General features: G+C 39.0%; 1 protein-coding gene across 1 annotated transcript in view; it reads right to left on the reverse strand.

Annotated features, from left to right (window-relative positions):
* Window positions 1–793: 793 nt before the first annotated feature.
* KIF16B (kinesin family member 16B) overlaps window positions 794–12,627 on the reverse strand; it is a 742,061-nt gene continuing 730,227 nt past the window's right edge. Inside the window, 1 exon segment of the mRNA XM_029596778.1 lies at window positions 794–5,152. Coding sequence (XP_029452638.1) covers window positions 4,994–5,152 — 159 coding nt within the window. The 3' untranslated portion in view covers window positions 794–4,993.

Below are 12,627 nucleotides of genomic sequence, written 5' to 3' on the forward strand. Positions count from 1 at the left end.
CTGTATCCTTTTTTCCCTAATTCCTAACTCCACACCACCACTATTTAAAAATTACACATGAAATGCTGTATGAAGTGGATTTTCAAAGGGTTACGTGCGTAACCCCGAAAACCTGCTCCTGTGTGCGCCGAGCCTATTTTGCATAGGCTCGTTGACGTGCACAAGCCCCGGGATGCACATATGTCCCGGGGCTTGAAAAAGGGGGCGGGGTGTAGGCGGGGTGGGGCCAGAGCCTTCAGGCACAGCGGCCATTTGCCACTGTGCTCGGGATCGTGGGCAGATCGTTGGCCGGCGTGTGCAACCTATGCCTCCCCGGAGGCAGGCACAACTTATAGGTTAAAGGTAAGGGGGGGGGTTTAGGTAGGGCTGGGGGGCGGGTTAGGTAGGGGAAGGTGGGGGGGAGCAGAGGGAATGGAGGAAGGCTGCGCAGCTTGGTGCGCGCAAGTTGCACAATTGTGCACCCACTTGCATGCGCCGACCCTGGATTTTATAACATGCACGCGGTTGCGCACGCATGTTATAAAATCGGGCGTAGATTTCTGCGTGCCGAGTTGCGCGCACAAATCTACGCCTATGCACAATTCTTAAAATCCTGCCCTATGTGTTTCTGGGAAGAATGATGTAAAACACTGAAAGACAGAAAGTAATTGAAAAAGAGACAGATACGACTATTAAAAACAAGTATATAAAGATTCTTGAATTTTCTTTGGTGAATTATAAGGAACACGCCCATCATATTATCTAATTTTTCTTAGGCATTAAAAATTAAATCTCACACATTTTTTTTTGCATCATTGCTGCGGTTTTATTTAACATGAATGAAAATTTTTACAAAGTTTTATTTGTACATATATTGAAACAAATTTGTCAAATAAAAGTATATTTTTGAAAAGACCTATAGATATTTTCACACAATTCTCGGTTTGACTACATACACTGTACATTTTGCACTGGCTGAACTTAAAGCATTCTTTGCCCCATAAAACGCATTCATTTTCAGGTAACAGCCATTTTACCTAAGCGCCTTTTTCGCTTCTAGCCCTAGTTGTTTAGTGTTATGTTATTGATAAGTTGCTCCCTGAACTTCACATATACATTCATACATTTTTGGTAAAAAGTGGAAGACTGATTGTCCAAGTATCATAACCAACATAGTAAAAATTATATATATACAGATCCACAAACTGAAACAATGTGAACTGGAGAAAACTCCTTCAGATCTAATTTTGAAATATGTTGCTAATGAATCCCAACAGACATGGTTTCTGCAAGCTTACATAAGATAATTCTGTGGTACCAATTAAAGATTGAGGTACTGTGGGTCATCATTAGCACAAAGAGGAATGAGTGACATTTTTATTATGAAAGGCATAATGTTACCATATCTGAGGTGGAATACAGTAGGACTTTGTGGTGAACTCTTTTCTATTCTTCATGAAAAGAATCACAACATCAGGAAGTTTACCCTAACAAGGCAAAGCAGAGATCACACATCTCTGGGACAACTATTGTGCAAAATTATAAGAGAAGGACAGATTAAAGAACACATACAGGCCTTTATATTACATGTATCTTATTGTTATGATTAGGGTGACCAAATAGCTCTATGACCCAGGAGTCAAGCTGAGCCAGTCCTGGTTTTACTGCCTGCACTGCATACAAGGAAATGTAGTTCTGCTTTCCTTATTAAGCTTCCTAAATAAAGCAGGGCCTATTGAGTAAACCAAGAACAGACTCCGTTGCTCTTGCCCCCTCCAGACAAAGAACTATATGGTCGTCCTATTTATGTTGCTATTGCAACATATATTGTTTTGCATTTATTGTTAAGACTAAGTCTATTGAATATTTTGATATACATTAATCCTCCATTAAAATAACTTTTGGAAAAGCCAGCTCTGTGATTCAGCACCAGTGCTGTTGCTGACGGAGACCTAGGTTTGATTTCAAAGTTTCTGCTCCTGTTGGACTGGAGATGATATGGAGGCAGTATTCAAAGCTCCCAGGAGGAGAACGTTTCAGTCATCTGGTAGCAATGGCTAGAGAACTGCTCACTTGAGTTGAGTTCCAGAAGGAACCGCAGTCTGTACTTCTCTGGGGACATGCTATATTAACGAGAAACCATTATTACTGTGGGATTTATTTACGATTGTCTAGTGCGTCCCCAACAGGTGGTTTGGGCCCACAGTGTGTGCAATATCAAACAGAAAGTGGCTAAAATAAGGGGCAGGTGCATATGAATGTTCCTAGCATGGTAGCTCATTAGGGCCTCAGTTCCAAATAAGCTGGAAGACCAAAGCACCAGGAGGAGTCTGCCAGGCCCAAAACACATCAAATAAAGAAATATATACATCTCATGCTGCTCTGTGATTATTTACCTTTTTATTTTGAACAACATAAAGTCTTTGTTGAATAAAGAAAAGGAAACAGGACATCACTGTATTAGGAAGATTACCATAAGGCTCTACATTATTGGGGTTCACATTAGAAAAATACATATCTAACCTAATAAACATTTACTATACTATCTATATCTATTAAAATTCAAGACCCAAGTTGCATGAAGTGTGTTATGATTTAAAGCATTTATTTTAATGGTTTAATATCTCTGGAAATTCAAAATATAATATATGTTATTCATCTATGGGAGTTTTCTTTCAGAATTTTTTCTTGTTGACCAACTGTTTTGTGATACAAATAGCAATTTTACCCAGGAGGCCAATGGCAGTATTATCAGTTTTTATATGTAAATTTAAATAAACAATAAGTTAAGCAGATAGCCTGCATGGTCACTTTGCACAGTGTGTTTAGTTTACAGAGCAAACAAAATGGAGTATCATGGGTTCCTTGAAAAGTAAATGACATGCAGTAGATAATGATCTTCACATCTGTTGGCCTTTAATACTGTTGGTTAAATTCTCTTATAGTAATTGCCTATAACACTAATCAAATAATTTATTGCAGAGAAAAACAATTTAACCTAAAAAAAACCTAGAATCAACTCTCTTCTACAGCATTTAAAATGTGCAGTGATGGATGCATCTCAGTTACTAAAAGTTTAATGTAAATAGTGTATTTAAGCTCTGGTAGTTTTGTAAACTTAGAACACAAATGAAGACTGACTACAGATATTCTTTGCGTCTGTTATGTCTATACAAATCCATTTCAGCATAAGAGCTAGGACATTTTAATGTGCAGTTTTACTTGCCCATTTTGACACTGACTAAAAGTTGCACAAGGAGCCCTTATATCGTATTCAGAAATGTGATCTTGCATTTTTGAAGATTCATGATTTCCACTCACGTATATTTTGGGATTTGGGCTACTATAGCTCTGCATTAACATGGCATTCACTCTACAGGCAAGAACAGAAGCAACTACAAAGATAATCAATAACTACTCATTAGTGACAAAGATAATCAGTAACTACTCTTTAGTGATATAGACTGTAACCATCTTACCTACTTCAGTACCTTATATTGTTCTCAACAATTCCTGACCAAGATTCTGATGTAGAGTTGATATCCTGATGAGAGTCACTACTCTGGCTGCAAAATATTTTGTTTTGCATCTTTGTAGGCTCAGGCTTCAACACAGGTAATTTAACCTGATATGTGTTATGTGGTTAGATACTGGAAGCAACAAAGTGTGAAGTCCAAATGAACTGTTATTTTACTTAACTACTTACACAATCTGTATTAGCTAGAAGTTACACATGGCTACCGTTTATAAAGCCTGCAGCATGGATTATATTGTCAATCTATTTTCATTGATATCCACTCCATATTTTTTTCACAGTATTATAAACACACAGAAGAGTTGAAGTGGCACAAGTCTGCCACTGCTGCTTACAAGTTTGAAATGTCAAGGCTTCAATCCTATCTACTGTCCATTTGTGCATCTCTCACAAGTATTCATAACTCAATTACCTCACCTTTTGATTGATTTTTTTGTACTTTAAGATAAGTGAATTATGAATGATTACAAGAGAAGCTCAAATAGATGTAGCTGGGGCTGAAACTTTGGCTACTGCTGCTTGCAAGTTTTAAACCTGTGCTAATTATATCCCTCTGTGTGAATGCAACCAAGTAGGTATCTAATATATACACATACATTTTTCTGTATTCTATAAGAAATCAGAAAGTACATTGTACAAATCAATGTCTAATTATAAATCGGTCCTGAGTAATTTTTAAGGAATCTGTAAAATATTGTAACTGCTGTTCCAGTTTTATTTCAGATAATATGGAAACTGTGGAATCACTGTAGCAAAATTATTCATTTGTGTGTTTATTTTGTACATACCAGAAACAGTTACAAGCTAGGTCATGATATTTAACACAACAATATTTCACTTAATTTAAAACTCTGAAAAATGTAGGCTTCTTTCCTGAATAACCATTTCTTCTATGGCAAATAGTCCCATCTTTGTGTGATCAAGTATGGAAGACTTATTAGTGGCTTCAATTTATATTCTACGTACTGCACATTTTGTAAACATTCCAGTTCAGGTATTATGCAGACCTCCTGACTGTGTGAAGAAAACATGACAATCACATGGCTACAAATGAACTCCTCGCAATGAATACATACAGGTGAAGTGTATCAGGAAACAATAGTTTGGATGTGTATTACTGCTCAGACATTTGAAAAGCAACTAAATGCAGGGACCGGTGGTTCAGGAGGCTCAGATAACCTGGCTGAATTAATCTTTGAAATAAGAAAATGAGGAGTTTTAGCAAAGAAAAAGCAATTTGCCTGCAGAACAATATGTCCATATAGAGTGCAAGAATGTCCTTGAATGTTAAAATTCCAGGAAGAACTAGCAGTCTGAGAATTGCTGAAGAACAACGGTTAGTCTGTGTAGACTGTTTAACAGAAACTTTTGTGACAGAAGAATGATGCAATATTTGAGATGTTTATTAGCATTCTTCAGGAGCCATGGACAGGAAGGCACTACAGCTGGTTCTGTTGCATGCTAAAAATGGCACAACAATTAACCAGTTCCATGACTGCTATAATCAAATACTCCTTTCTTGAAGAAGGGCGAAAATTCACAAATAGTATGCTTGGACAAGATTCGTTCCACTTTATCGATGTGCAGTGGAGATGCTGAAGACTTGAGCATTACAAAGAAAAAGTCCCTGAGGTATTTCTGAGGAAAGAAAATAATCACAATATGATTTTATGATTAACACGCCATTTACATTTGTGTAAATGTACAACAATTGCTCATCACGTAACATGTAGCAAATCTGTTCTATGTAAATTTGTCAGTCTCACTACAACAACCCATAAAGAAGAAACCTATATTTAATATACATATTTTATAAGCACATTTTTAATATTCTAAATATCTTTACATAAAAAAATAAATGGTGTCCATTGTGTTGTTTTGGCCTACAACTGTGGTTGTGGTGTGGTGATGTAAGCTCAGGACACACCATAGAGGGGGCAACACTTTCCTCCACTGTCCTTATCCCTCCCACACTCAAAAAATCCCTGTCTAGCCCCCACCCTGAAGGCTTTTGGTCTTCCCGAGAGCAGAAATGATTCCCAGTTACTCCTGCTCCACCAGCACCATCATGCAGAATGGCACAGGCTGACCCATGGTTCCCTTTGGCCCTCATGTGGGGCAAAAGAGAGCCAAAGGTTAGCCAGTGCTATTTTGAATGATAGCACTAATGCAACTGGGGATTGCTCCTGCCCCCCAGAGGGATGAGAAGGCTTCACATTAGGGTAAAAGGGGGGGGGGGTATGTCTGGGGGTTGGCAGTATGGGGGCCCATTTTGCAAATATTAGGTGGGGCTATAGCTACATTTTTTATATTTGTTGGCAACTGCGCATGGGTAGAGGAGTAGCCAGATGGAGATCTGTTTTGGGGGAGGGCTTTGGAAGTACAGGGTGAAGGCTGGGTTGTAGCTTTGCTTTTTTCATTATTCCCACCTATTATGTTGCAACAGGCTCTCTACTCATTTGTTGTAATTTTCCTAACCTGCAAAAGTTGCTGACGATAAAGAAGATTCATTATGAATAGGCTCCAGTATTTTCTTGGTCATCTCTTCTATCACATTTGTATAACCAAAGCTCCACAACACCTTTGTGGCTTAAAGAGAAGGATGCAATACCTGAACAATTTCAATGTTGCCCTTTTAGTCACCCAAAAGTAATAGAAGTTTCAAATAAAAGCAAGATAGTAATATATGCAACACAACAAATGTTAGCAGTTGTACTGTTAGGGGCGGATTTTAAAAGCCCTGCTCGCCGGCGCGCCTATTTTCCATAGGCCTGCCGGCGCGCGCAGAGCCCCGGGACTCGTGTAAGTCCCGGGGCTTTTTGTCGGGGGCAGGGCCGATCGACGCGGCGTTTTTGGGGCGGGACGCAGCGTTTCGGGGGCGGGTCCTGGGGCGTGGTTTCGGCCCGGGGCGGTCTGGGGGCATGGCCGCACCCTCTGGAACCGCCCCCAGGTTGCGTCTCGGCGCGCCAGCGGCCCGCTGGCGCGCGGGGATTTACTTCTCCCTCCAGGAGGCGTAAATCCCCGGACAAAGGTAGGGGGGGGTTAGGTAGAGGAAGGGAGGGGAAGGTGAGGGGAGGGCGAAAGAGAGTTCCCTCCGAGGCCGCTTCGATTTCGGAGCGGCCTCGGAGGGAACGGAGGCAGGCTGCGCGGCTCGGCGCGCACAAGGCTGCCGATTTTGGGCAGATACGCGCGTATCTGCTAAAATCCAGCGTACTTTTGTTTGCGCCTGGAGCGCGAACAAAAGTACGCGAACGCGCCGTTTTTAAAAATCTACCCCTGACTCTTTAAGTCAGTTTGGTCACTGCCCATTTTTGGCACTCCACATTCCGGGAACATAAGCATACAAGTTTACATTCCTAGACTAACACCTGCCCATTTCTTATACCCTATCCTCTTCCCATCTGCTCTTGCCCTCTAATCTGTCGAAAACATGCATATAGGGTAATTTTCAAATATTGAACATACTGACTTGCAGCATTCAAAATTGCTAGGATATTAATTATAGCAATTTTGAAAACTGCTATGATAGTATGTTACCTTTTCCTTTGAAAATTACTCTGTTAACTTCTGTCCCAATTTTGGTTACTACCACCATTGTTGGTAGGCTATTCCAGTCATCTACCACTCACTCATTAAAGAAATATTGTCATATTTCCTCTCACCCTCCTTCCCACCAATTTCATATTAAGTTCCATTTCACTTGAAATTTTATGAAAATGTCTCCTTATTTATTTAATATATTCCACAAGCTCCATGAAAAATGTCCAATGTGCATTACAATTTTATAACCAGAAAAAAGAGACATATAATGATATTAAATGTATTCTTCAAACAACAGTACTGATCTATTAAACATTATGAAAAGGCCTGCCAAAACAAGTCTTAATTTCTCTCCGAAAATTCAAGAAATTAGGCTCCATTCTTAAAATACTCAGCAGGGCATGCCATAAAAGTAGTGCAGCAACAGAGAATGCCTATCTCCTTGTACCCTGCAATCTATTCTCCTTCAGCTTGGGGACTTTACACTATTTATCAAGAGAGTATAACAATCTGAGATGGCACATATTTCTTAATCAACTTATGTATGCAATGAGTATCCTCACAGAATAAGGTCTTATGGAATATCACATAAAACTCATTGTACAAATGGCAACCAAAGTAATTCTTTTAGTTTGGGCGTAATGCTTTCCCAATGACAAGTATCCATGATTAATCTAGTGGTTGCAATTTGCAGAATTTGTAATGATTTCAACAATGATTTTGAGCACCCCATAAACAGTGAGATACAATAGTGATAAGCTGGTGATATTATTGCCTGTATGACCTCCATAAAATTCTGAAAGGGAATTATGTACCCCAAATATCTGAAATAATGCAATTTATAAAATGCTGTCTTTGCAATTAACTTTGCCTGGGACTTCATATTCAATTGTGAGCCCAATATGGAAACTAAATTCTGAGCTTGAGTCACACTGGCAGTGTAATATTAGCAAAAGGCTTCTTTATCTCTATCTCAGTTACTGGAGGACTCTGCCTTCCAAACCATGCTAACATAATCTTTTGCAAATTTAAAACTAACCCATTATCGCACATCTAGTCATTTATCCATACAAAACTTTCTAACAACATCTATAACGGTAACAACCCTCTTGGGTCACATGGGAGATCAATTAATCTGCATAGATGATATAACCTATACCTATTGAGGACAAAAGACCTGTGTGCACTCATATGCATGAGTATATGACTGCGTGCAGAATTACCCCAGTATTTTATAACCCATGCGTATCATATACATGCGGGTTATAAAATAAGTGTAATTCTTCCCTGCAACATTCATGAGTCTGTAAAATATGTGTGTGAATAGATATTCAAATTAGCCGGATAAGCTCCAACTTATCTGACTAAGTAAGATAGCTGGATATGTCTTAAAAAGTGCAATTTAGCCAGATAAATAATGCTTTTTAAGACTTATCCGGCTATCTTACTTAACTGGCTAAACAGTGCTTTTAAGACATTCAGCTACCTTTCTTAGCTGGATAAGTAGCACTTTTAAGAATTAGCTGGTTAAATGGCGCTGTAAGTGCAGGGACAGATATTCAAAAAAAGCTGAGAACCTAAATTTAAGCTTCTAAATTAGGTACCTATTTTCAGTCAAACTTAGGTGCCTGTTTTCAGCTGAAAATCTGTATAAATTTAGGGGTCTAAAAGTTAGGATCCTAAATTTAGGACTGCTATTTATTTGCCTAGATTTAAGATCCAAAATTAGGTGCCTAGTTCTGAAAATCAGTACTAAGCTCTTAACTTTGTTTCCCTGCCCTAATGCTGCATCCATAGCCACCTGCTTTTTAGTCCCCCTAAATTTCAGAGCCTAATGAAACTAGGGGCCTAAATTTAGGTACTCAGCACTAGTACATTTTTAAAGGGCTAATTTAGGAGCCTAACTCCAAAAGCTAGGAGCTTAACCTCTTTGAAAATTGGCTCCACGGTTTTTAACTTTCTATTTTAAAAATATATACACATGTAGATTTAACATACAAAATTTAAGCAGCATTTACCCTAAGTAGCTTTTTATGCATGTAAGTCTACAAATTTTCTATCATGTGATTGTGAGTGAACTTACTAGTAAATATGTTTTAAGAGGTGAGCACATCTAAACTGCTCAGCTGGCAAGCATTTTTTGAAAGATTTATTGAGGTGTTAATTGTGATGTTTTGACATTGATTGATATTAATGAGTTATGTTTTGTTTGTTATTTTTAATTACCTGAATGTTTTATCGTAAACCGCTTTGGTTTAAAATGGGATAGAAGAAAAGTTAAATAAATAAATAAAATACCAATCAGTCCATCAGTTTGCCCAGTCCTCGAGACTCTCCTGGTTCTTCAGCTTGAACTCTCCCTCAGTTCACCCAGACCTCCCATCCAGTCAGTGCTTCACAATAAACATGTCTAATATCGCTTATACCAGATAATGAGCAGGTATAAATATAGGCGTGTAAGTTATCAAATCTACATGTATAAGTCTCTAATAAAATAGCAATTTACATATGTAAATGCAAGCCTCGACTTGAAAATGCCCTAAACCACCGCTTTTTTGCACACATATATTTACATGCAAACCCTATTTACGCATACATATTTGAGGTTTATAAAATAGCGTTTACATGAGTACTGTAAATGCAATTTAAGAACATAAGACGTTACCACACTGGGTCAGACCGAAGGTCCATCAAGCCCAGCATCCTGTTTCCAACAAGTGGCCAATCCAGGTTACAAGTACCTGGCAAATATCCAAACATTAAATAGATCCCATGCTATTGATGCCAGTAATAGCAGTGGCGATTCCCTAAGTCAATTTGATTAATAGCAGTTAATGGACTTCTCCTCTAAGAACTTATCCAAACCTTTTTTAAACCCAGCTTTAATAACTACCCTAACCACATCCTCTGGCAACAAATTCCAGTGCTTAATTGTACACTGAGTGAAAAAGATTTTTCTCTGAGTTATTTTAAATTGCTACTTGCTCCTTCTATTATCTGAAAGAGTAAATAACCAATTCACATTTACCCATTGCGATGAAGAAGGTACAGAGAAGGGCTACCAAAATGATAAGGGGAATGAAACAGCTCCCCTATGAGGAAAGACTAAAGAGGTTAGGACTTTTCAGCTTGGAGAAGAGACGGCTGAGGAGGGGATATGATAGAGGTGTTTAAAATCATGAGAGGTCTAGAACGGGTAGATGTGAATCGGTTATTTACTCTTTCGGATAATAGAAAGACTAGGAGGCACTCTATGAAATTAGCATGTGGCACATTTAAAACTAATCTTAGAAAGTTCTTTTTCACTCAACTCACAATTAAACTCTGGAATTTGTTGCCAGAGGATGTGGTTAGTGCAGTTAGTATAGCTGTGTTTAAAAAAGGATTGGATAAGTTCTTGAAGAAGTCCATTACCTGCTATTAATTAAGTTGACTTAGAAAATAGCCACTGCTATTACTAGCAACGGTAACATGAAATAGACTTAGTTTTTGGGTACTTGCCAGGTTCTTATGGCCTGGATTGGCCATTGTTGGAAACAGGATGCTGGGCTTGATGAACCCTTAGTCTGACGCAATATGGCATGTTCTTATGTTCACACATGTACAGGCGGTGAATTTTCCCAAAATATGCACAGACACGTAATTGGGCCTTCCCAGTTCCCTCCCAGGCTGCTCCAATTAAGGAGTGGACTGGGAGGGAATTTCCCTAACCTCCTGCCTAACCTTCCTTCCCTTCTCCACCCCGACCCCAACACCTACCTAGCTACCCAATTTAAAAAAATAAGTTCTACTTACTGCCCTTTGGAACAGAAGCAAGCCGGCGTGTGCTTCACTGGGACAGCGTACAATGGCGCTGTCCTGGCCCGCCCCATCCCCCTGGAGGGGCCTGGCACTTGTGCGTGAGGTGGGGTTTACACACGTGGCTGGGCCTGTTTTAAAATGTGCGCAGCATGCGCAAGGCACAGCCATGTGCGGGCCTTTGAAAATGTGGGCATTAGTGTCTTCTGCAGGTCATCATACTGCCTCTTAACTATCACTACCAGGATCTGATACTGGACCTGAGTCATGATCATATATACAGATATAAATATTGAAGTTAAACACCAACCCAACATAATTATTCAATTCAATAAGTCACTCAGTGCTCAGAAAGGCCCTTTGGCGAAACCTATAACAGGGACCTGCCCACAGGCCTTCCTCTTATAGGCAACAGTGGCAACACAATGATATCACACACTTAAAAAAGGAGCTAGGCTCAACAGGCAAAAGCAGGAGACTAAGAAGGTAAAGCAGCAGAGTAAGAAAGCAAAGCCCCCAAAGTAAAATCCTCAGGAACCAGTGTTCTAAAATTCATCTTGTAATTTATTGAAGCCTGTTAAATATTTGAATGCTTCTATCATATTCCCCTTTCCTCCATTTTGATTGTGTTAATCATCTCTGTGAAGGGTTTGTGTTATAGGACCTATAAAACTTTGCCAGCCCTTCTCTACATTTATTTCACCCTTTCAATGTCTTTACAAGGCATTACCTACAGGCACTATATTCTGTGACGGTTAGCGTCACCGGATACTGTTATCAGTTATCACTGTCAAAATCTTCTACTGGCCAGCCATTTTGAGTGGGTAGAGAGTCTGAGGAGTTCAGGTCTATGGAAGTGGAGAAGGAGAGAAGTGAATGGGGAGGAGTGGGGTGGTCGAGAGTAAGGAAGAAAATGCTCGGGGAGGGGGAGACATCATGGTAATCCTCGATGAGTGAGGAGGAGAATGAGAAAGGAGAGGTCATGGTCTCCATGGGGAAAGGAGAGAAAAGCAAGAATGGTTAAGGCAGTCCATTGAAGGAGGGAAGAGAAGAAGTTGAGATGATCTGTGGAAAGTAAGGTAGGAGTGATTGTGATAGTCTGTGAAGGGAAGAGGGGATGAAGAAGTTTGGTGGGCAACGATGGAGGAGGGGTGAGGTTGTGATTGTGCACTTTAATTATAGGCTTGAGTAAACAAAACTAAATGTAAAACAAAAATCACAATACTAAGGCACTGAATTAGCTTATAATTTTATAGTTAGGTTTTTGATATCAGAAAATGACATACAATTCGCACATCTAATATTTTCAAAACTATTTTATTTATGAATTAAAAAAAAACAAAACAAAATGCTTTCTTGCATACATAATATAGGCTAATACGCTAAACAGCAAAGCAATCATAAATAAACCAAGAAAAAATATCTTCATAAACACATCAAATACCTAATGTACTTTGTTAACTCAAGTCCTTCATTATAGGGAGATGAAGATCTTCATTGCATTTAAAGGTAAAATACAAACAAAAAAGGGGAAAAGAAGCCTAACCAAGCTCAAACAAATTAATGTGGTTCTTAAGCTCTTCCTGTATCTTAAGATGAAACAACTATGTTAATCCAGAATATGAGACTTATTATCAGGAACAAGGAGAAATCATATTTATATTTTCTTACAAAAAAAGTCAATAAATGGTCAAGGTGAAAAATATATACTCATTCATTGTGGTGTGACTAAAAATTTGCATGGAAACTTTATAAACATATTCTGCACCTAGGAA

This window comes from Rhinatrema bivittatum, chromosome 3 (genome assembly GCF_901001135.1).
Source record: "Rhinatrema bivittatum chromosome 3, aRhiBiv1.1, whole genome shotgun sequence".
NCBI classification, from domain to species: Eukaryota; Metazoa; Chordata; class Amphibia; order Gymnophiona; family Rhinatrematidae; genus Rhinatrema; species Rhinatrema bivittatum.